We start from the raw sequence: 25,093 nt of genomic DNA, 5'->3' as shown, positions 1-25,093 counted from the left end.
GAAAAAGACACAGGGAGGAGAGTGAGGCCATGGTGCTTCCGCACACAGCTGCCCTGGGACCTGTCTGCCCCTCCCCCACCTCTTCACACTCCCACCCTGGGGGGCCAGACCAGGCTCCTTTGGTGGGCAGGTGTCTGTCAATGAGAGGAGACAAGGACTGGTGGTCCCAAGGGGCTGACTGGCTCAAGGGTCAGTACGGGGTTTCCATTTCCGACAGCCTTCAAGGCACGGCATGTGAACACCGTCTGTGGGTCGTGAGGGCTGCTGAGCGTGGGTGGCAGCGGTGCTGAGTCAGGGCTCGGCTAAGGGAAGGCGCAGACACGGCCACGTGGAAGAGGCAGTCTGCAGCCAGGCTGAAGGACGGCATGGGTGCCCCGGCAAGGCCCCCGGCAGGGCTGCTGGCCTAGACCCCCAGAGGGCCGGGCTGACCGTGAACTGTAAGCAAGCCCTGCTCGTGAGATGGCCACTAAGTTTGTTTTCCTTGGAAGCAAAGGCCAAACTGACTAGGAAGATGAAGAAATTTTGTTTTCTCTTTTGACGGATTCATGGATCTAGAGAAGTGTCTCTCCACGAGAGGAAAGCCCATGAAGCAAGAGTGAAGACAAAGGGCAAGCAGAGTCAGCCACGGTATGGGGAGTGGGGGTGCCGGCCTCCCCCGCCAGCAGCCCTGACTCCACACGGAACAGCCTCCTTGCAGGAGGCGAGGCCATCAGTGACAGGTCTACCGGGGTTTTCAAGGGAAACTAGAAACTGAGGTATTTTAAGTAAAATTCCCTAATATTTAAATGTTTCAATGTTTTTAAGACACAGCAAGCAGACTGAAAGGAAACACCTCCAGGGCCTTACCTGGCTTTGCTGTTGCCCACATACAGCCTGTGCTCCAGGCTATTGAGGGAGCAACATGAAGACAGAGGTGCCCATGGGGCAAGCACCACATGTCGTTGCTTGTTGCCTCGTTGTCCTGTGGGGACCCAACGCCCACCCGCGGCAAGGACACTGCCCGCACAGGAAGCCATGCCCCATCCAAGCCCAGGGCCCCTCTGGCTCTCAGACCTTTCTTCTAGCTAGGCTCGCTCCCTGGGTAACCAGCTAAAACATCAGTACACCGTCACTCCGAACTCATATCTCTAAGCTGAGTGTCTAATCCGAGTGTCAGATTCCTATGTCCCACTGCCCAGTCAGAAATTCCCCTTGGAGGCCTGACAGGCACCTCAGATGAACATGGCCACATGGGTGCCTTGTCTCGATTCAGTTCTCCACACCTCGTCTCTTCCCCAACTCCATAATGGAGTCACTAGTTCCCTGTTGCTCATGCCAAACATTAAGAATTTCTCTTTCCTCCCACTCTATAGAGCCTCTCCATCGGGAAGTCTTGTCAGTATTGTGCTCAAAATGGACCCCAAACCCAACCCCACTTCATCGCCCTCCCTCACGACTCACCCCCCGTCCCCCTGTTGAAGCCCCCAGTGCCTGTGGCTGAGACCTCACGTTAACCTCTGCCTAGGTGCCCCTGCTTTTCCTCACAGACCTCGATGGTAACTTCTCAAAGTTGTTGGGCTTAAAGAATATATACAGATCAGATCTTATCACTTTCCTGCCTAAAAGCTTCCAGTGGCTTCCCAAATCCAAACCCATTATGACCATGACTCTTGGGCCTTGACCGCCTTGAACACCCTTTGTGGCTCCTTCAGTCACTCCATTTTGGGCTGCTGCTCTCACACAGTCTCCTCAGAGAGGCCTCTGCTGACCTCCCCTCTACAGCGGCTCTCCCTCTCCCCACCGCCCCCATTCCGACCCTCCCGCACTCTACCTCTGTACTTACGCTTCTTTATTCTTCATCTAAGCACCCTTTCCCGCCTGACCTATCTGTTACCCGTCTGTCTCCTACCCCGGAATGTGAGTTTGATGGTATCAGGGCTCTTGTCTCTTGTTTCAGAATGTACTCGCTCGCCTACAACTGTGCCCAGCACACTGTCGGGGCCCCATGGACATGCATGGGGCCGGGGGAGCTGACACAGCTCTACAGGTAAGCTTCAGGGGCCGAAGCCCAGGCCTGATCCCATTGTTCACTGGGAAGTCTACTCACTGATTGAGGAAGGCAAAGAGGTATCTCATGATAATCAGAGTGGTTTTGGGCAGGACCAGGAGAACTTTCCGGATGTGCAGAGCTCTCTCCTGCAGGTTGTCCATCGCTGAAAGAAGAGAGCCATGCATTATTGTCCATAGCAACCGAGATCCCTTGGAGTAACGGCGTGAGGGCCGGGACCACCAGCAGGTGCTGCAGAGACAGCAGCCACGTCCACGCAGCACTGGTGTGCCATGCAGGGAGTTCCATCCCTGTGGCTCCCTGGGGCAGGACTGCTGCCACAGGGCACCTGCTGGGCTCCAGACACGTCCTGATGCAGGGCTGAAGGGCTATGCTCCCTGGGCTCAGAAGGGGTTGGGGATATTCCCCAAGCACCTGCTGCTCTCTTATTAAAGCAACCACAGACAAGGAACAGTCCCCAAACCGCTATGACTGCAGACTTGACCTCCAGCCTTGGAGGATCGACGTGCGTGCAGAGGGAGACAGGCTGTGTAGCTCCCGTCCCGCCCACTCTACATAGGCATCATCTCATCCTCTGGACAGGTCTGGCTTATCACCCCACTCTCTGATCTGCAGGGGGGTTGGGCGGAAAGTGGCCAGAGGCCAGAGAGGGCAGATCCCTGTATAAGTCATGATATCTGGGGAAGAAGACCCGAGGTTTCCTGTTTCTTGTGCTGTGCACAGATCAGTTACAGGTGAGGCCCTAGGCTGGTGGCCTCCATCATGGCCAGCCTCCCCACTAGGGGGCTACGGGATACTGTTATTTTCTAAGAGTGCCTTTCTGTGAAAAAGAAGTGGAAAGCAGTAGATCAGGAGCACATCTCAAGGGGAGAACTGGGCAGCCAGGGTATCTTGAACTGTCTTGGTAGCCCCAGTCCACAGAAGACATCTAAGCTCGGTCCTAGAACAAGATGTGGAGACAGGAGGGGTGCCTATATTTAATAGGCACAGAACTGATTTCCACTAGAGTTCCACAAAGAGTGGGTCAACAAATAGAACAAGGGAGCTTACTGAATGCCCTGGCACCTTTCTCTCTGACAACAGCAGAGTGGGACAATGTTCAGGGCATACACTGAGGCCAGCTGGAGACTTGGGGGCCATGAAGACCCTGGTGTATCCGGGAAGAAGACTGTTTCCCCCATTTCAAAGTCATTGCCTTCTCCAACCTCTGGAGCCATCATTCCAGTGGGGTCTACTTCCAGGATGACCTGATATTAATCTAAATTTCCATGCATTGTTTGTCATGGAAAACAAAAGAGAGGACGTTTCAGGATAATCAGCTAAAATACATGGCTAAGCATAGTTTTTCAAGCCACAGATTTGAGAGTAAGAGGCAGGAACCCATAAGGATAAAGAATGAAGTAGATGGATGTAGTAAAGGATGAAGTAGAGACTACATCTCTTTCTAGGAAAACATCATATTGCGACATGTAAATGTGCAGCGGGCCTCTTCGTCCTAAAAGAACACATATTACCACATCTAGCAGGTAAGGCACATCACGTTTAAAGCAACAAGCAGAGGCACCTGGGTAGCTCAGTTTGTTCGGGGTCTGACTCTGAATTTTGGCTCGGGTCACGATCTCAGGGTTGTAGGGTGTGGAGCCTGCTCACGATCTCTCTCTCCCTCTGCCCCGTCCCCTCCACTTAAAAGTCAATTAATCTTATAAAAGATTCATCTGAACCTTAATTATAAAAAGAAATAAAGCAACAAAGCAGAAACTATTTCCCCTTTATATCATAAAATATATCATAAATTTATATCATAAATTTATATCATAAAAAGCATAGGCACTAATGCATGAGCTCCCAATAGCTGAAAAGCACTGTATCTCATATATGAATAGAAATATATTTTACTGGAGAAAAATAAAGCCCAGAAAAGCAAGGAGTTTAAGGCGAATCAGAATGAAAAAGCCAGGAGTTCTGACTTGTGGTCCTAGACTCTTATGGAAAAGCCATCTTTCTTCCCTCCCGCCAGGGGTGCAGGACAGAGGATGAGGAGGAGAAACTTCACAGAGAAAAAGGAAAAAGAAAAATATTATTGAGAAGCTTATGGGGAAAAAAAAGATCCCACGGACATTTCTTATCTGTCGTGACAAGGCATCCTTGCCGAAGCCTGGCTGAGGATGTACTTACTGACACAAGCCATCAGGTCGTGGAAGATGTCCTTGGGGAAGAGAGGATGTTCTAGGCCCCGGAAGTAAAGCTTCAGGACGCCAGCAATGGAGTCCATGTCGTGGTCATTCTGGTCTCCAGCCAGGGGGTCCTCTCCTGAGGATAAGCAGCCCCCCAAAAAAGGAAAGAGAGAGTGAGAGAGGTAAAAACACTCGGGACAAAGCAGAAGTGGTGGGGAAGGGGTGACCTGTCCCAGTCCTCATCAGAGTCCATCAGCTCTCTGCCCAGCATGGTGGCCATAAGTAGGGCAGACCAGAGACTAGATAAAGCCAAGACTACTTAGACCTGGGGCCCCGCGGCTAGAGGAGGGCACAGGGGTCCACTAGGATAAGTTCGCTTCTGCTAGACCAGCTCAGGGATATTCCCTAGGGGCCGGAATGGGCCACTGCAACTGGCCCTCTCACAAGAATCATGAAGCCAGGCTGGGACTGAGCCTCTGGGGGAGGAAAATGAGGCCAAGGAGGCTCACCCCTCTGACTGGCCCTCACTCCGCCTGGCTCGCAACAAAGGACACCTACTTACAGGAGAACAATCACGCTGGAGCTCCCTATGGAAAATTTCATATCAGATGTAATTAGATTTAATGATAGGACCAACCTCAAATTGAAACTATATATATCCATTACAGTGACGGAAATTGCCAAAGCTTGCCCATTACCTTAATAGCCCACAAGATAATAAATGGGCTACGATGAACAGGCGCATTAGCCTTGATATTAACTGCCAGCGAGGGTTCTGGATGAAGCCATAAACCGCCCAGTATCCTAGTTAACTTCTTGGGTCTTGGCAGATCATCCGCAGGAGAGAGGTAGGATGAATGGGGCTGAGGAGGACTTGGGGAGGACTGTCTACAAGGGAGAAGGTGTCAGGAGTAAGAGTGGCTTGCTATCCTCTGGGTACCTCTTAGCCGGGAATGGACGCAGCCACTAGCCCCCGAGGCTGGCACACATCTGGTCTGATCTCCAAGCCTGTTTCCTTACCTCTCTCAAAGGCGTTTTTGATGTCATTCACTTCCACCTGGGATCCCGACACCCGGAAAATTCCTTCATGCTGTAGTCCTGGAAAGACAAGGAAAAGTGATCAAGGAGAAGAAGAAACCAAGTCACAAGCACAGCTCCAAGCTTCGCTGAATGTCTATGTCCTCCAGCCAGTGTGCAGGTAAGCACTGTCTCTCTTCTTCAGGCTGGAGGAGAAAGCATGTGCAGGCATGCTGGAGAAGTCACCAGAACGGATAGGAGGCATAAGAAAGCACTGAGTCAGAGACTTAAGGGGAAAGAGGTCTTCTGATTCCGAGGAAGATTAGGAAGCTGGTTCCTTCCCCTGCCTTTGCCTCTCTGTTCCTATCTGTAAAGTGACGGAGTGACCCCTGGCACCTGGTCACCCAGGGCTGGGAACAGGAAGTAGGGGCATGGCAGGCCGGCCATCAGGTACCATCGGAGGAGTCCCGGGTCTGAGACCCAGTGATTGCTTTGGCTTTTCCAATACCGTCTGGCTCTTTCCAGGGCGGACTGTTTTGAATCCTTAGGAAAGAGAGAGGACAGGAAAAGGCAAGTGGTCAAAAGACAGGAAAAGGAGAAGTGCCAGTCACTGGTCCTTGACTGCGGCCTGCATCCCAAATGTGCCTGGACATGATAACGGGCAGGAAAACCGAGTCCCTTTGGGTTTTGTTAAAGTACAAACAATCATAAAAATACAATGCATGTGCAGTGACGCCGCTAAGAAATGCTTTCATAGAAATAAATCCACTGGTTCTCACAACAGCTACTAAGGGAGGGGTCACCAGCACATCCATTTCCCAGCTAAAGGAAGTGATGGGTGCTGACCAGCCTTAGATTATAGAGGTGACAAGATCAAGAGCCAGGAGGTCAGCCCAGACCTCCTGTTTGCAATCATGTACTCACTCCTCAACACCAGACTTGTGGGGCCTGTCAGAGGCAAAGTACAGAGAGGGCAGGAACCTGCTTGTTAGTCTGAACACGGATATGGCTCACAACCCCATATGGGGAGCCGCAGAGGTAGCAGGAGATCCAGGAAACATGCTGTTAGTGCTGGCCCAGGGGTCAGACTGAACTACAGACTGACTCTGTAGCCACATCGGGCTTGCCAGCCTTTCTCAGGATCCCTGTGTCCCCGTCTTGGGCATCTTGTCTAAGTTCCTATGTAATGGCATGATTCATCAAAAACTTTGACCTATCAGGGAAATCTCAAACAAATTACTTTTTAAGAAAATAGAATCGCCCATTCTCTTCGGGCTATCCTCTCGGTGAGGGGGGTGACTGGATTCTCAAAGGTCTAATGGAGAAGGTAAATCACACAGACCGGGACTACAATCTTGAATCCAATTGAGGCAATATTAAGAAGCAAGCAGGGGGAATTTAATTACCTGGCTTGTAATAGGACTTAAGTTGTCTGCTCCTCTAAGGGAATCTCCAGAATATTCCTCAGAGAATGGCAGGCAACATTAAAACCCCATTAGTACCAATGTAATAATACCGTATTAGTTACCAATGGGATGTAACAGCCAAATAATGTCATTTAAACACAGAATGCAAACAGCAAGTGTTCTGACAGAAACAGTCACGTGCCCTGCTACTCGTCCAAAAACACAGCAGAGTCTAAGGAAATGTCATCTCAGGGACCAGCCTACTCAGTGTCCTTGGGGAAGCCAACAGTTGGCTGAGAAAGGATCACCTCAGTCCTTTATAGTAGATTAGACCATTAACGAAAAGCCACCTTGGCCCACGGGCCTAGGATGGGAAGCGATCAGAGGAGAGGTAACTGGAAGTCAGGCAGCAGGCTCAAGATATACTGAGACCCCCTCGGGCTGGCGCTTCCCATTTCTCTTCGAGAACCTACGCTTTAGAAGGATCATGATGTTCTCGCTCAGCAGACAGAATTTTTTTTAAAAGATTTTATTTATTTATTTATTTGACAGAGAGAGAGAGAGAGATCACAAGTAGGCAGAGCAGGCAGAGAGAGAGGGGAAAGCAGGCTCCCCGCCAAGCAGAGAGCCCCATGCGGGGCTCGATCCCAGGACCCTGAGATCATGACCTGAGCCGAAGGCAGAGGCTTTAACCCACTGAGCCACCCAGGCACCCCTCAGCAGACAGAACCTTTAGTGTCTAATCTAATGACTCTGAGAGCAGGAGCACTGATAAACAGTTGGGTTCCAGAAGTAAAGGGGAAAAGCGGGGCCATTTTATTAGAACGCAGGGAAGGCCCCACGTGACTAACCTGACACATTGCGATGTTTTGGATCTGCTCTCCGTGTACGCTACCATAAAGCACAAAACCAGTCAGATGTGGCTAAGTTACTTGGAAGTGGCACGAAACCTTCCCTTCTGCCCTGGTCCCCCCACTGCTGCCGTAGGTGCTCTCCGACACAACTCTTGAAATGGTTGTTCTAATATCGCCTCGTGGGACTTGGCTCCCTTCTGCATAGGATAGGCGGGGTCTTCCCCTCCTGCTTCAGTCTGTCATTCCCTGCAGCCCTCTGGGTCACCCCGACCCACCACCTACAGCTGAGCCTCAGCTTTCCTGTCTCTACAATGGGAACAGTAACATCTACCTCCCAGGGAACACGAAGAGTAAAGATGGACACATTCCAGCCGTTGGTGGGTCACAGACCCTTTTGGAACCGAGTTATGGAACCTATCTCCACTGCATGCATGTGTACAACAATTTTTAACCCTGACTTATAGGGATTTCGGGAATCCCCCGAGTCCCTATTTGGGGGGGAAGTTCAATTTAGCTGAACAAAGGTTTTTGAACACCTACTATGTATGAGGGCTTTTTTTTTCTTTAAATCAACAATATGTTTATCTATTTGTTCAGTCTAGAATACACATAAGATGGCTTCAGAATTGATAGCATATATCCTTGTGATAAAAAATCTGTTTACAGGGGCGCCTGGGTGGCTCAGCGGGTTAAAGCCTCTGCCTTTGGCTCAGGTCATCATCCCAGGGTCCTGGGATCGAGCCCCACATCAGGCTCTCTGCTCAGCAGGGAGCCTGCTTCTCCCCACCCCGCCGCCTGCCTTTCTGCCTACTTGCGATCTCTGTCTGTCAAATAAATAAAAATCTTTAAAAAAAAAAATTTTTTTAAAAATCCGTTTACAGCTCTTTTTGTCTTTAGACTTACAGCAGAGTATCACAACACTGCTTTCAAAAGTTACTTCGATTCCTTGCTTCCTCCTCTCCTCAGTGTGGCTATGCTAGTCATTTGTTCTGCAGTTGGGTTTATTTGTTAGTATTTGTTTTCCACTTGGGGTTTCACCCACATCCTTGTTTTATTTATTTGTGTATCTATGTCTCAAATACGGGAAACACGAATGCAGTTCTAAACGTCACAATTACACAAAAAACAATGTCCAGAGAAATGTCACTTCCCTCCCACTCCCACCGCCCCCCCCGTACCCCGTCTTGCACCCGTGTCCTGTGGATGAACAATCAAGTATTCGTTTCCAGACTCATCCTTCCTGCATTTCTTCTTGCCAAAGTGAGAAGACACACGTGCATTCTTTTATCTTCTTTTTTCTACAGAAAAGGTAGCATGCTCTAGATATTCTTTCCCACTTTTCTTTTCTTTTCTTTTCTTTTTTTTTTTTTTTGCTTGATAACATGTTCCGGAAATCCCTCCACGTAATTTCATGGAGATCATGCTCATTATTTTTCCCTAACTGCCTCGTATTCAGGTATAGTTGAGCTGATGTAACCACTCTTCTGTGTGACGGTACTGAGGTTGTTCTTTATATTTTCTACAAATGACATTGCAACAAATCACCTCGAGCATATGGATCTTTGCAGTGTCGGAGGTGCATCTTCAGAGTAAATTCCTACAAGGACCGCTGGATCAGAAGATAAATGCATCTGTAGTTCTGTGAGGTTCCCCTCTGGAAGGGTTGTACTAGTCTGTAGTTCCACCAGCAATGTGGGAACACCCCTGTTTCCCCAGAGCCACACCACGGAAATGTCCCTGCATGCACCGCACATGTGCAGGGCAGAGACGGGAATGTTGGAGCCATAGGATCTGGAAGCATCCCCTCCTCGGCTCCTCCAGAGCTACCCCTCTGGGCCTGGCCACAGTCATGTTGTGTCTTCCCTGGGCAGCAACAACCACCTCTTTTCTCCCATGGCCTTGTCTCCATCCAGCAGCTTTTTTCTTTTTTTTTTTTAAAGATTTTATTTATTTATTTGACAGACAGAGATCACAAGTAGGCAGAGAGGCAGGCAGAGAGAGAGGAGGAAGCAGGCTCCCCGCTGAGCAGAGAGCCCGACATGGGGCCCGATCCCAAGACCCCGAGACCATGACCCGAGCTGAAGGCAGAGGCTTTAACCCACTGAGCCACCCAGGCGCCCCCCGAGTAGCTCTTTTTAAAGAGCTCTCTCTGTTCAGAATTCTCCAGGAGCTTCCCACCTCACTCCAAATAAAATCTGAACACCTCCCTTAGGTGAGGAAGCCCTAGGAGTCTGGCCTCTGGCTTGGTCTGCTGCCCCTCCCCTCTTCCCTCTCTCTGCTCTGGCCTCCAGGGCCTCCTGCACGCCAGCCCCTGCATTTGCCAGGGATCTCTGCACTTGATGTTCCCTCTCTCTGAAACACTCCTCCCAGATACCACGTGGCTCACTTGCTCACTTTTTTTCAGGACTCTACTCTGATGTCACCCTCCAAGGTGACCTTAGGGCCTTTCCCTGACCAACCCACCTAGACCAGTGTCCCCTGTCCATTCTCTGGCTCTTTGCCTGTTTTTCTTCAGGACACCCACCATCACCAGACATACAGTACATTACTGTGTTTATTTATTAGCTGACCAGCTGATTGTCTATTTATCTGGCCTTCGGTAGAATACAAGGTTCACAGAGGCAGGAACTTTTTCTTGGCACACAACGAGCAATCTCTTTCTCTCTATAAATTTGTTGGATGACTGAAGAGACTGCACGGCAGAAAGAACAGGAGTTCACTCTCTTCTTCCTATTGTCCTTAAGATACAAATAATTTTTCCTCCCCAGAACTCAGAAGGACTTATCTTTGCCAATTGCCTGATCATTAATCATTACTATCTCGTAAACTTTCTTATACTGCCATTCTGAATGGCTACTGCTTATCTCTTTTTATTTAGCTCTCCCACTGCTTATTTATTTTCTCCCAACTGCATCATAAGATCAAACAGAGACAGAAACAGTGCACAATCCCTGTTTTTTGTTTTCCCGTTTCACAATGCACAGTGCCCAGCACTGATCAGGGGCTTGATAAATATTTGTTGACTGTTGATATATGATGCTGTTACTTCAGGCGAATAGGGACAAGATGAAAAAATTGTAGCTGATTAGAATGAGATAAGCTGTAAGCGTGCTAAAATAATTACTATTCCAAAAATGAACCCAAGTGATGTGTCAGCCTACTGGGAGGAATGGAGAGCAAATGTCTACCCCTGCACGGATTCCAATGATCATCTCTGTACCTCTCTAGCTGCAAGAAGGTCATTCTGTCCCTTTTCCTATAACCAGATAAGACGGCAACCAAAAACAATTTCTGATGTCCAGTTCCTAGAAATCTTCACGCTGCTCATTCAGATATCTGTGCCTCTTACACGCTCTTGCCAATTAGAAGCTTGATTCTCTGGCGGATTCCCCTCCATCGCTAGATTCTGTGCCAGCAGCCTGGGAGCTGGTGAAGAATGGAGTTTATGAGATCCCATTTCATGTACGAGCAGAGAGTGTGATCCAAGCTTAGGCAGAGGACGAGCCAGGCCCCAAAGATTCTCATCGGTTGGCCACAACTTGAAGACCAACCTCTCCTCACCGAGTCCCAGCTGATGTTGTATCCAGTGAGATCAAACCAGAACAAAACCCAAATGTTATTAGGAATCGGTGCAACATCCATCACAAAAGGAGTAGTTCTCGGAACAGTCCAATGCAGAAAGCCAGTGTGACATAAGGACTCAGGCTGTGTGGCGGGAGACTGACACACACAAAGACAGTGAGTAATGGCGAAACCACGGTCATATCGTACCGGCTGTAATCACATCACGGTCGTAATTTAAAAGTCACTCTTGGGCTAGAAAAGGGAGTGTGGTAAGTGGCTGAGGCATTTGGGGTCAAAACATGTGAAGCCTTTCTCTCAATGTCTAGGTGTGCCCATTCTGAGGTAACAAACATTATGTGAACCAATAAGACTTTTATTCCGTTTCTGAGCATGTCAGGATGAAGAGTCAATCACTATTCTTACTCTGCAGAGAATTCCTGGAAGTTCTTCCCCACTCTGTACAAATATGGGCAAGACTGTAATCCTGCTTACCGTGTCTGCTGATAAACCGGATACAGCTTTCTACCACCAGAGGAATTGCCTGGCTGGAATCCTGAAAAGCCAAAGAGAAACATAACATCACAATTTTTAAACAGCACAGCCAGAAAAAATGGGCCAGACCGTGAGGGACTCGTCTCGACTGATCAGCGGCCAGTCCTCAAAGAAGCGTCTGGTCTGTCCTCCAAGTTCCAAAGCACGTCCACGACCACCCCTTTGGAATGCCACACGGATGCTGTAAACTCAGCACATCCTAAATGCGGCTGATCACCTTTCATCCCTAATCAGCTTCCCACCCTCAGCCACCCAAAATCCATCAATCAATATGTCCTGTCAAGTCTGCCTCCTACCACTCAAATCCACTTCCTTCTCTCCATCTCTACTGCTAGCGATCTGGTCCGTACAGCAGAATCTCAATTTCCACCCTTGCCGTCCTCCCAACCACGTTATCCTTCCTTCACGCAGCAGCTAGGTTATCTCTGAGAGCGCGCACAACCCATCACGCATTTCTAGGCTGACTTCTTTCAAAGACTTCTCGTTAGTGTCTTTACACAGCCCTGCGTGTCCAGGGTCCTGCCTTTGCCTCCGGCTTCATCCCCTTCTGCTCTTCCTCTTGTCCCTCTGTTTCAGCCACACCGGCTTTCTTTCCATTCCTTAGATCAGTTCTTTGTCCATGGCTTTGCATGAGCTGCTCCTGCTTCCAGAATGCTCTCCTCACCCTGGGATCCCACCCCTTAGGGTCTCAGTGCAAGTATCACTTTCTTAGGAATGCTTCTCCAGACTTCCCAGATGAGATCAGGGCCCCTGTCTACAGGATCTCAGCACCTTGCGCTTGGCTCTCACAACCCTGATGGTGACTTAATAGTGTGAGTATGAATATCGTGCTTGCGTTTGCCACCACTATAGCTCACACTTCACAGGGGAGATCCCGTCAATTCTTGGCTCTCCACGACTGGCCATGATATTCTCACAAGGCAGGTGCTAATTAATAGCAGTTGAGGATAGCACCATGAACCAAGGGGCACATCAGAAATGGGGTTTACGGGGCGCCTGGGTGGCTCAGTGGGTTAAGCCTCTGCCTTCGGCTCAGGTCGTGATCTCAGGGTCCTGGGATCAAGCCCTACATCGGGCTCTCTGCGCAGCAGGGAGCCTGCTTCCCCCTCTCTCTGCCTGCCTCTCTGCCTACTTGTGATCTCTCTCTCTCTGTCAAATACATAAATAAAATCTTTGAAAAAAAGAAAAAGAAAAAAAAAAAAGAAATGGGGTTTACTTGGCATAAAAGGTAAAAAGAAAAAAAAACCCAATTCTTAGAAACTGTGGAAACTAATTGGTACTAAACTAAGAAGCAGGCCTCCCAGATATCAACCTTTGCTCTGCCATTTTCCTACATGTTCCTGTCACTTACTTAACTTCTTTGGGCCTCAATTTGATGTCTGCCAGCTGGAGAGGGATGGGTGGTGAGGAGAGTAGTATTTCCTACTGGCACATGAGCCTTAGTGCTTACCATTTACAGAGGAATTTATAAAGGTGGTGGGTGATATACTAGGGGCTTTAGATGGATCAGTCCTGGTAACAGTCCCGTAGGGTGTGTATTGTTATTCTCATTGGACAAAAGAGGAGATGAAGGCTTAGCAAGGTGAAACAGCTGCTTATAGTGACACAGGCAGTAAGTGGCAGGGCCAGGATCAAACACAGCCAGTCTCCCTCTGAGATTGCACATCTCGCTGTTACCTAGCCTATACCCCAAGAGCTCAGCAAACACTGTCAGGTATGTATACCCAGCCTGCATCCCTGGAGCTCGGCAAACATTACCCAATATGCATACCAAGCATTACTAAAAACCAGCAGGGTCTTATAATATAGCTAAACACAAAACAATTCAGCTATGGGGAAGAAAGGCATCAAACAAAGGACCCTAAACCTAGCTAAAAAGGGCTGTAGAAGTTCAGAACAGGGCCACCTAGCTGATTCAATTGGTGGAGAGTGCGCCTCTTGATCCTGGGGTTTGGGTTCAAGCACCACATTGGATATAGAGATTACTTAAAAAAAATAAAATCTTGGGGCGCCTGGGTGGCTCAGTAGGTTAAGCCTCTGCCTTTGGCTCAGGTCAGGGTCTCAGTGTCATGGGATCGAGCCCCACATTGGGCTTTCTGCTCAGTAGGGAGCCTCTGCTCAGCAGGGAGCCTGCTTCCTCCTCTCTCTCTGCCTGCCTCTCTGCCTGATCTCTCTCTCTCTGTCAAATAAATAAATAAAATCTTTAAAAAAAATTAAATCTTTATTTGTTTTTTTATTTTATTATTTTTTTAGAGGGAGTGGGGAGAGAAAGAGAGAGAGAGAAGGAGAGAGAATATTAAGTAGGCTTCACACTCAGCCAGAGTCCACACTTAACTGACTGAGCCACCCAGGTGCCCCCCCCCAGCAAAATAAAATCTTAAAAATAAATAAATAAATAAAAAGTTCAGGACAGAGACTGGGTCTCAAGCGGTATGGGTCCTGTGGCTTCTGCCCCTTTCACAGGTTTGCCTACATCCTCAAGTTTTCAGCTTGTGGGGTTTGGCCAAGATCAGGGAAGGAGCTGGATTTCATGAAGAAACAGGCTGCCGGAAGCATGGCATGGCCTCTTACTCCCAGGCTTACTGGGATTGCAGGACACTGCCAAAGGAAGGCGTGAGGATGCCGAAGTAGAGCGGGGCTCAGGAAGGTGTCAGGGGCCCAAATGCTCGTCGTCATGACCCCCAATCCCGTCTGCCTCCTCCAGCTTTCCCACCATAGCAGCTGGTGTCTGCCTTCTTGTTGCCCTCTTCCACCAGTCAGGCCAGGGCGATCTGAGAGGAAGAATCTCCGTCAGCCCTTCCATACTCTGATGAAGAAACTGGGTTCCACCATTAAAAATCAATCAACCAATCAATCAATCTCCATTTTTTGGAGGTCTTTTTATGTTACAAACACTGTTATTACATTTTTCTTTTCTTTTTTTTTTTAAAGAGTTTATTTATTTATTTGAGACAGAAAGAGAGCACGAGCTGAGCAGAGAAGCAGAGGGAGAGGGAGAAGGAGACTCCCCACTGAGCAGGGAGCCCGACGTGGGGCTTGATCCTAGGACCCTGAGCCGAAGGCAGACGCTTAACTGACTGCACCACCCAGGCGCCCCATTATTGCAGTTTTCACTTCTAAAGAGTAGTCAGAGTGATAATGAGGTTAGTGATATGAGGGTTTGTAAAGGTTTTCTGGCCCCAGATCTGTATTTAGAGACCCAAAGAGAGGTAGGTTGGGAAGCTCATGGGTTACTGGCTTCAGCAAGTTATGGGACTGCCCAGTGCTGCCTAGACTTGCGGGAAATGGAGCATCGACGGTCAAGGGAAGCATGCAGCACTGCAGAGAGCAAGACACTGAGCCTGCCTGTCCATGGTTACCAGCGGTACGTCGCAAGTAGCCCAGAGGGTCAATCGGTGGCAGGTAAGAGTGGGCCAGAGACCGGCCCCACCACACAACAGTATTTTCCTAGTCTCCACTGCTCCAGTGGAGCCCAAGACAGAGTCTAGTGGGAGCAAAAACTGGACAATGTGATGAAGGCCTCAGACCCTCCCACCGCCCACCCCTCTCCTTGTGATACTTCTGAGCACTGACTGAATTCATTTCCCCAGGATGGGCCTGTGTGCTCCCATGGGGCCCCAAAGACCCTCCCTTCACCACTGACTCTGCACACCACTGATTCTGACCCCAGCGTCCGTGTGTGCTCTCTTCCAGTGTCTGTCTCTCCCCTTCTTCCTCTCTCCTTCTCTTCTCCAGTGTTAGAATCTAATGTTTAATTCTTCAATTTGCCATATATTTGGTGGTATAGTCCTAGGGCTGGAAGGGGCCTTTAAGGACAATTGGGTCAAATCTCCATTGGACCAGATTAAGGGTCGTTTCAACCAAAGGCAGAGGGAGAAAGGTAGCAGGCATCCCTTGGAAAACAGTAAAGCAGGGGTCCTGTGATTTGTAGGAGAGAACAATCAGGAATGTGGCCAGATGGTGCCTAAATAAGCTATGGTTTGGCATAATTTCTCCTGAGGGAGGGAGTTAGGGTTTTTGCTGGGTACTGATCTCTATTACATTTGTTAGATTCCCATTTTACCAGGGGAGAAAATACAAGTCTACACGACCGATTAGATGTGGGTGATGGGAAAGAAAGAGGAGTCAAAGATAATACCCAGGGCTTTGGGAACGTGAGGAACAGAGGCCCCCCCCCAACCATTAGGAGTAACAGAGAAGTTAGGGGATGTGCTAAGGGAGTTAGAATGGGGTGGGGGCAGGTGAGACGGATGCTCTGGGGAGGAGGCACTATCTCAGCTCCCAAGCTCATGTCCAGCCAATCAGTTAGACATTCGATCCAAAGACTCAGAAGAATGGACACTTGAGTTAGGAGAGGAAGGTTCCTCTAAAGGAATGAAGCGAGAAGGGAAAGAATATGGAGAAAAGTCAAAAGGGCATCAAACCTTGGGAGCGCACCTAACCTTAGAGAAATGGAGAAAGATGACAAGGAAGAGGTGGAAGTGATGGGAAAGAGAAAATGCTGGGCTGGAGGGTAGCAGGGAAAGCTGGGAAGAGGCAGCTGAGACAGAAAAGGCTGGGGTGGTTTGAACCCAGGCTTTGCTAAGGTCAAAACTGGAACCCATGAGGGACCCTGAAAAGCTACCAGATTCTTCGTCTTGTTTGGCTGATTTGCCATAAAAAAACAAACAATTATTTATTTCCTTATACAAGACTGCTCATCTTCCAGACAACTATTTACCTGCCTGCCTAGTGTAGAAAAACTCTTTACCAACCCACCATTAGATCTGAGCCGCTGCTGGGGTGGGAGGGATGGGGTGGCTGGGGGATGGACACTGGGGAGGGTGTGAGCTATGCTGAGTGCTGTGAATTGTATAAGACTGATGGTTCACAGACCTGTGCCCTGAAACAAATACTACATTATATTTTCATTAAAAAATAATAAAATAAATTTTTAAAAAAATATTAGCTGCTGGAGAGAAACTGGGGCAGCAGAATGGAAACAGGTCCTTATCTGATTGGGGTTTGGGGTGCATCCTGGAGCTCTTACGCAAATCCAGCGCCAGGCACATAGGCTCTGCCTGCCACTGTGTAGATGTGGCAGGATGGCGCCAGATGGGCGCTGCTCCCCTCTGACAGCGAGCCCGGCCAGGGCCGCCTACTGCCCGCCAAACCGTGGTCTCCCGCACGTCCATGGCCACAGAGGCGGCTGGGAGGCCCCCGCACCTCGTACCTCTGTTCCAGCCATATGTAGGACGCCCAGTTTCAGCCCAGGAACTGAAACGAACAAACGCTAAGTTCAGGCTTATCCTTGGTGTCGAAGGGAAAAAAGCTGGCTCCCTCTTTAAAATATCCACCTATTAATTTTATTTTTTTTTGAAGATTTATTTATTTGTTTTAGAGAAAGAAAGAGTGAATGCTAGTGTGCGTGCATGTGTGCAAGTGGGGGGGAGGGGCAGAAGGAGAGGGAGAGAGGATCTTTAAGCAGACTCCCTGCTGAGCGTGGAGCCTGATGCCGGGCTCAATCCCACAGTGCTCAGATCATGACTTGAGCTGAAACCAAGAGGCGGGCACTCAACTGACTGAGCCATCCAGGCACCTGTCCATCTTTTAGTTTTAAATGCAACAGATTATCCTTGGAAGGCACTCCATTCTTCTCTGTTTTTTTTTTTTTAAGATTTTATTTATTTATTTATTTGAGAGAGAGTGTGTGAGCAGGGAGGCGGGAGAAGAGGGAGAGGATCTCAAGCAGACTCCAAGCAGAGCAGGGACCCCAACGTGGGGCTCCGTCTCGTGACCCTGAGAGCCCGACCTGAGTCGGATACTTAGCCAACTGAGCCACCCTGGTGCCCTCATTCTTCTCCAGTTTTAAATGAGATGATGGGCGAAGGGGCAGAAGAAAGAAATAGAGGAACCAGAGGAAGAAAAGATGCAATGAAATTTGTAAACTAAAAAATGTATAATTATATCTGATTACATTTATATGTAATTATATTTAATTATAAATTTAAAAATGTATAATTATATCACTACATTGAAATCCAAAGCAGGGACGCGGAAAAAAGTGACAGCAAAGCTAGGACAAGGGAGAGCTCTGCCATCCAAGTATCTGGCGGGAGTGCCCAGCTGGCGGAGCCGTCACAGGGGCTGAAGACGCTGTCGGGGCTGCTGACACAACAGAAGCCACGTGCCCTCTACCTTCGATTATCTCCCTGTGGCTACAGCCACTGTGAATTACCCACAACGATTTTTTAAAGCCTGGATCGGTTCTCCCCCGCCCCCAGCAGACACAAAAGACACTGCGGAGCGCTCTCCCCCTCCTCCCTGCTAACGGCCTGCTACATAGCTGGTGTGAGCTTAGGGGACCCAAAATCATTTCAGTATTTGCAATAAAATATAATTAGGAAGTAAAATTTGCTGTTGCAGAAAATACCGTAATTATTTTTTTTCTTTTGCACAGTCACAAGTACTGTCTAGACTATCCACTGATGTGCACTACCTGGCCCTGCCTTCCAAGATCCTGCCCTGAGATCGGCAACGAGAGCTGGCTGACCAGCGTCAGGTTTTAGTACGACACCGAAGATCACGCGCAAAAGCACAGAGCTGAGCATCAGGTGGGCCAATCATTCTCGGGCCAGATTTAGCTTCGCATTTTTAGCATGTTTAAGAGATGCAACCAGGATGACCACAACTCCAATAGAACAAGAAAAAAATCTGCACACCTACAGCCATCTGGTATAGGTGTCTGACCTAGGTGACCAGCTGCTGGGAGCTACTCACATTTGGAATTTAACTATAAAATGTGAGGCCCTTTTCACTGTGTCCTAGAGAAGCGACACCATGGGCATGTCTGGCACCATCTGCTAAGTCAAACCAAATCTCCAGCAAGCAGGAGGAGGGGGCACGACTAGAGAGGGAGGAATAAGTCAGGAAGACTCCATCCAGCTGAGCCGGCTACATCAATGAAGTTGCTGTACTGTTAAACGTACTCTGACTGAATGGTATCTTCCAAACGCAGGAGGGAAGTCAGGAAAGTCTGTCCTGCCCACAGCAGGGTTCCACAAACACCTATGGGATATGATCATCACACCCGACCAGCCTGGCTCTTGCTGGGCCCTTACCTGCTTCCTCACGGTGGAGCTACGTCTGTGGTTGACCCCGCCAAATCAGAGAGGACCGGACGGGCACCAGGGAGAAAAAAGAAAAAACGGGATTAAAAACAATCTGTTTGTTAATTAATGAAGCAAGCAGTATTATTCAGTTCAGTCCCAGAACCAGCTAAGAGACTTACCGAGTTACTTTCCAAATTAAGCCCAATAAGTCTCCTTCAGAACTGAGGTCTCTGTACTTACTACCTGCCACCATTCAAAACCAGACTAGGAAGGAACTAGTTCAATGTGCAGTAACATGTATCTGCATTGGACAGGAAGATTCTCTCTGTTTGCCGGAGACCCAAGGAAACACCAAAGGAAGCTATAGTTTTCTTTCTCTTGGAAATCCTTAGGGAGCAATTTTCCGAGTTTCAAGAACAGAGTAGCAGACTGGAAGGAACCTTGGTGATCCTTCATGTGATTGTCTCGCAAAGCTGCATGGAATTTAGACACCTCTTCTCCGGGGGACTGACACTCAGAAACAATCTCCCCAAGCAAGGACAGCAGCGCAGCCCCGCCTTTGGTGACATGAAGGCCCAGAGCCTGGCTGCTGGGCTCCCTCCGCCCCTTCTGCCAGGCCGCTCCTGAGGAACCTCTTTGGAATCCTAGAGCTCCTCGGATCTAGTGAAATGCTCTTTCTTGTCTCATAGATGAGGAAACTGGAGTTCGAAGGAGGGAAAAGAGCAGCCCACGGTCACCCACCATAAGGGAATTCAACTCAGCTTTTTTTTACTCCCACAGAGCCTTCCCCAGATATGGGGCTTCAGGTGAACTTACATTAAGACTCTATCACCAAGACGATATTCATTCCATGGGATTCCATTATCCTGGTTCCCTCTAGTCAACAAGACTGGTATATTAATGGGATCTTTACTATAATCCACAATGGCAAAACAATGAAAGCCAAATGAAGCTATTTCTAAATAATGAGCCTATAATTGTAAATGGCCTCGTGATTATTGTGTGCGTGTTGGCAGATATAAGTGGTTGATATAATGGGCTAACCCAGGGTCTCTCAGGAGTCCAGCCCATTAAAGCTCTCCCCAGTTAAATCAGCACATTTTTAGGCATCTGAGAACCCTTGGCTGGATGCATGCCTTCCTCTCCGCCAGCTCACGAGTTTTCTCAGAGCAGCTACATGACTGGGAGGGAAAATATTTGGCTGGGGTCGGGGAGGGAGGGGAAGGTGGGGAAAGACTGGGAGGGCTGCAAACTTGTACATCAGGCAAGGATTTCTACCAATGCTGTCTGGCAAGCCAGTGCAAAGTAGTATTTCATTATCCAGCAACAGTGAGGGGCTGTCATCTTTTCCACGCAGAAAATCTGGGGTCAAATACTATCTTCTGATCTTCTTTCTCTGGGTCAGAGACACCCCCAAACCACATGCTGTAATCCAGCAGCTAAGGGTAGGTTACCAGGTTCCTCCAGAGCCAAACACTTCTTTTCCTTGAAGACCCGATGGCTTTGGGGAAGCCTCTGAAACTACTTCAGCAAATGATAACTCCCTTCATCCCATTCTGCTCAGCTCTCGCCCCAAGTCACAGCAGACCCCCTTTCCATCTGAGGCCAGATGGGTTCGGCAAGGCAAAGGAAAGGAAGCAGCCCCCGCCCTAGTCCCCTCCTTTGCACAGAAACCCAATGCCTTTGCACTTCAAATCCTCAGCTCCTTCCCACCTCGGGACCACTCTACCCCCATGGGCCTCTCTTCATCCCTCCCAGGGGCTGTCCCAGGCCACACCTACCTCGCCAGACTGCAATCTGTCCGCTGACCTGTTGGAAAGACAAAGGCAAAAAGCTCATGCGGAAGCAGAAGGAGAGAGAGATGAAGACTCACTCCCAGGAGTTAACTGAAATGCCCTCCCCTTCTCCCCAGAAAGCGGCTAGCCTCACGGAGTGACTGGCCTTCCAGGCAGAAAAGAAGAGAAACGCCCAGAGCCTCTTCCTGGGCAAATGCTGTTTCTCATGCTTGTTCCCAGCGCTGCTGCTAAGTCCCTGATGCTTAGGTGTGCCAGCCCCGCTCCCCAAAGGGAAAACGGGGTGGCTGTAGGGGAACAACAGCAAGGCGGATCATGTTTTAGAGAACAAATTACTAGAAGCCTTCCCAGGGGTGAAATCCAGCTTCTCTTCTGTGTATGTGGATGTGTGTGTGACGAGGGAGGGATGAGTTTGCTTGCTCCAGAGTAATGGAGACACACACACACACACCACACATGGTGTGAGGGTGGCAAGGGAAGAAGGAAGAAGGAAGAACCATTTGTGGGGAGGAGGGAGAAGATAAGAACCTTCTAGTTTTCAATCCATATGAAATTCTCTTAGGTTGGCTGGGGTGACAAGGGAGAAATGAGATTTAATTGCTATCAAATTTGTGGTTCTCAATCCAAAAGCAGGCCCTAATATTAAGTTTAATGGGTCGCAGCCAGCTTTAAAAAAGGAAAATCTTAAAGTTCCTAAGAATTCTTATGTTTAAAAAAACAAACAAACACATAGGCATATGCATATGGGCCACGATGTGATCTGTTTGCTTTCAATTCACCAAGCGTGGTCTGCGTTCGATAAATCAGGGGCAACACGAGCCGGTGCTGAGCTGGGAGATCATCCCCCACCGGCCTCCTCCACGCTCCTGGAAAAACAAGGACCGGGGTGGGGTGGAGGGCGGTGAGGAAGGGCTTTTGCTTGCCTTTAAAGGTTGCTAATTGTCGATTACACTTCAGTGCATCCTGAGCAACATCCTCCCCCTCCCCTAACAGCCTCTCATTACTAACAGCTCCGCTTTCATCTGCGAAAATATTATTCCGAGCCTTTATTTTCAACATCTGTCCCATTTCCATTCTGGAATACTCATACACATCAATTATCCCTCTGTGGCAAGAACAAGGGGCTCTCGCATTACGGTGACAAATACATTCAGAAGGCGGGCCGCGATGACTTGCACACGGGAAGGTCTGCGGCTATTTCTTTCCTTTCTGCTCGAGCTTGTCATCTTTAGATGAAGGCAATTTGCAGCACTAATGAATGGACACCAACCTTCGCCCCTCCGCAGTAGCAAATCTGGTACATGTTTGTGTGTGCACAAACCCACTCACACTCACGTGCGCGTGCGCACGCGCACACACACACACACACACACTCCCAAGGCCCTGTTCCCCATTTCACTTATGAGCTATGCTCAGATTGTTTTAGCCAAAAAAAAAAAAATTGGTTAGAACTTGCTTCAAATAGTTCTGGGCTTTCTTTCCTCCGATACCCTATGAAGCAATCTGATAACCCAAGAGTGAAGATTTTTCTGTAAGAAAAGCTGGGCTCCCAACACCCAAACCTGTTCAGCCTGAGTCCCTTGGGTGGCAGGGAGGAAAGAGAACAGAAGTGACCTAACAGGCATTCTTCACCTAAAAGAAAATGCCTCTACAATCACGGGATCAAAGATATCAGAGATAAAAAGAATTCAGCATCTGGAGGAACCGTCCAGCGCAGGGGGAGGAGGATGGGACGGGACGAGCGGGTGGGAGGCTCTGGTGTGACAAGTGTGGCTCTCATTCCTGACGCCAATGAGCCAGCAAGTACCCCCATGCTTCTCTTCACTCTGCAGTTTGTCTGAAAAGCGCTCAAGAGTTCGTTTTACGTGAGCCTTCTCTGCTGGTTTGCCTCCCGCCAGTGCTGCCATACACTGCTGTCGCCTCCTGTCCCTGTCTCAGAGTGGAGAGATGAGCAGGGCAGGAAGGAGGGGCAGGCACTCAGAGGCATCCCCAACCTGGGAACCCCATTAGTCATAGGATGCTGAGAGCTAGGCAGGACCCGGGCAGGGTGCCCAAAACCCCAGGGAAGCTTCTCTCTCAACCTTTGCCTTCTGTTTGACAGCTGAGGAGACAAAGTCCAGAGTGCCAGTCCCGTTCCCTGCTCTGCTACTTTCCAGGGTCTGGGTAAAATCATCCTTGATTCCTGGATGAGACAGGCCGTTCAGTACCACGGCCTCAGCGCGGCCACGGCGGACAGGGCTGCCGCTGAGCAGCAGGACCCTCCCAAGCGGAAAGAAAGTGCTGCTCTACACAGGAGTCTGGGGGTCAGGCCTGCCTTCGAGAAGCCTCTCTTCTCCTCGGAGCCGATGCTCTCCCGGCTCGCCGGCCCTGCCCGCCGGCTGTCGCTTCGGTCCCGCTACAGAGGAGCTGAGAGTTTCCACGAAGTGTCTGGAGGGTAAGGGACCCATCGGCTCCTGTACCCCAGCTGTGGCAGAGAAGGGGGCCAGGAGAGAGCAAGCACGCGCCATTTAAACCAATGGATGGTGCACATCAGCGCTTCATTAAGCATTGGCCTCCTCCCATTACTCAAGCAGTCACTGGGGCAGCGACTTCCCATCAAACAGGCTAGGAAAAGCAATGCATTCACATAACAAGCTCAGGCCCGCGGGGCTCAGGATGGAGGCTCAGCCAGGTAGCTCGGGGCCTGGCCTTCCCCTCATTGCCAAACCTCCAGCTGAATTCCCACACTCACTTTCTCCCAGGGTTTTCTGGAGAAGGTCGTGCTTGGCTTGCAGCTTGGTGATGAGGTTCCTGCCCTCCAGGTACTCCTTCATTTTCTGTAAGGGAGGAAGAAAAGGAGCACTCAGACTCCTGAAGAAGCAGCAGCAGGAGGAAAAAAAAATCACAGATGCTCAGCTGTACAATTTCCTTTTTACAAGAGAGCATTTCGTTTCTGACCCGATTTCTACTAGGTGCCTTTTTAATCTCTTTATTTCTACTCAGGCCCTGAGCATCTGGATGGCTGCTGATTTCCAGGATGCCTGAATCGCCTGCTTTGTGTTCTCTGGGGAGCGAGCTCCATGCTGGCCAGTCCCAAACCGTCTCTTAGAGCCCCTCAGCCATCCCTTCCGGTTCCCCCGAAGAACAGGGGGCCAGGCGTGGAGTGGAGGGACTCACTGAGCCCAGATCCTCTTGGTGTGAGGACACACACCTGCCACTTGTCACCTCCACTGGTATCCTGCCACACCCTGGCCCCTCCCCGGGGTGCATTCCAGCACATCACGACCAATGCCAACGGCTGCGACCCAGCACGCACAGCATCTCTGTCTGAGCTCTCTCTTACTCGGCTCCCTCCTCTCTTCTGCATGGAGTCTTGGCAGAGAGCTTGGGATTTCTGAGCATTTGGAGAGAGGGGTTGCAGTCCCCCGCCCCGCGTATACATGTAATGGCAGTTCTCAACACAAGACAAGGTGATGGAAAGGCGCTCCCAGCTGTTCCACCCGTCAAAACACCATCGCTGTGCAGCATTTTCTGATCTGACCTCTCTCAGCCCTTATCCGCCCTGGGGGGGACTCGATTTCCCTGGACAATTCATCAAATCTTCAAAATAACCCTACGAACTCGGATTAGCACATCCCCATTTAACGGATGAGGGCACCAAGATTTGGAGAGATTAAACAGGTTGCTCGAGGTCAAACAGTGAGTGAGCTGCAGAGTCAGATTCCAGACACAGGTCGTTTGACAATTCGGTGCGTGCGCTCAACCGACAAGACAGCACACTCCATCCGTCAGGGTGCCCGGCAGAAGGAGGAGCAGAACAAAACTTCAGAGTATTAATTCTTTATATACACAGAGCAGTTCAGGAGTTTTCAGAGCCCCTTAGCACATACTATCCCACGTGACTCTGCAGAGCACATTAGGGAAGACATCGCTGGCTGCTCGCTACAGATGAGAAGATGACCTTGGGAGACGGGGGCTGAACTGCAGGTCGCTGCCAGCTAGGAAATGGGAGTGCCAGGCCATTTTGAGCCTTGACACGGTGTCTTTCTACTCTACCCTGCAGCCGTTCACAGGGACCATCGTTCACCCTGGTTGTCTCCTTATACAATGGCTCGCGTCTGCTGGGCTGGGGGTCATCTGCCCACGTCTAAACTCAGAGGCAAACTGGCAGTGTTGCCCCGGGTATGATCCGCGACTCACTGGGGACACATGACATAGTGGAGGAGGGAAAGTGGATAAAACATTTCAAATTGTAATACTTCTGTCCTTCTTTCGATGTATTAAGCAAAAAGGATAATTATACATCAAGCATCTGATTTTATGGCTATTACCACATAGGATGAAGGCAGGAAAGAAAGGTGAAAAAAATATGAGTTACTTTTACTCTGTACCTTTCTGTGCAGTGTAAAATTTTAACCAAGAGTGTGTATTTCTTCTCTCTCTTCCTCATGCAAAAACAAAGAAAAATCCTGCTTTCTCGGGGATGCACATCCTGGCTTTCCCATGCTCCCCGGGTGCCCCTGCGTGTACCTCTGCAAATTGCACACGGCCCGGGCACAGAGGGCTTCCACGTCATGTGTCTTCCTCTCCAGACTGCCTTTTCCCTAAGGTCAGAG

General features: G+C 49.4%; 1 protein-coding gene across 9 annotated transcripts in view; it reads right to left on the bottom strand.

Annotated features, from left to right (window-relative positions):
* The window catches only part of SRGAP2 (SLIT-ROBO Rho GTPase activating protein 2), a 232,804-nt gene that overhangs the window by 24,223 nt on the left and 183,488 nt on the right, over window positions 1-25,093 (bottom strand). For all 9 annotated transcript variants that reach the window (XM_047704932.1, XM_047704934.1, XM_047704933.1 and 6 more), the window contains 7 exons: window positions 23,230-23,314; window positions 20,487-20,514; window positions 18,715-18,739; window positions 11,555-11,615; window positions 5,242-5,319; window positions 4,223-4,357; window positions 2,087-2,192 (listed from right to left, as the gene is read on the bottom strand). In XM_047704932.1, the coding sequence (XP_047560888.1) occupies window positions 2,087-2,192; window positions 4,223-4,357; window positions 5,242-5,319; window positions 11,555-11,615; window positions 18,715-18,739; window positions 20,487-20,514; window positions 23,230-23,314 (518 nt within the window). The remainder of the gene's footprint in view (window positions 1-2,086; window positions 2,193-4,222; window positions 4,358-5,241; window positions 5,320-11,554; window positions 11,616-18,714; window positions 18,740-20,486; window positions 20,515-23,229; window positions 23,315-25,093) is intronic.

The sequence above is a fragment of the Lutra lutra genome, chromosome 15 (genome assembly GCF_902655055.1).
Source record: "Lutra lutra chromosome 15, mLutLut1.2, whole genome shotgun sequence".
Lineage (NCBI taxonomy): Eukaryota > Metazoa > Chordata > Mammalia > Carnivora > Mustelidae > Lutra > Lutra lutra.
Note: the sequence above shows the minus strand (reverse complement) of the source record. Positions and strands in the feature narration are given on the sequence as shown.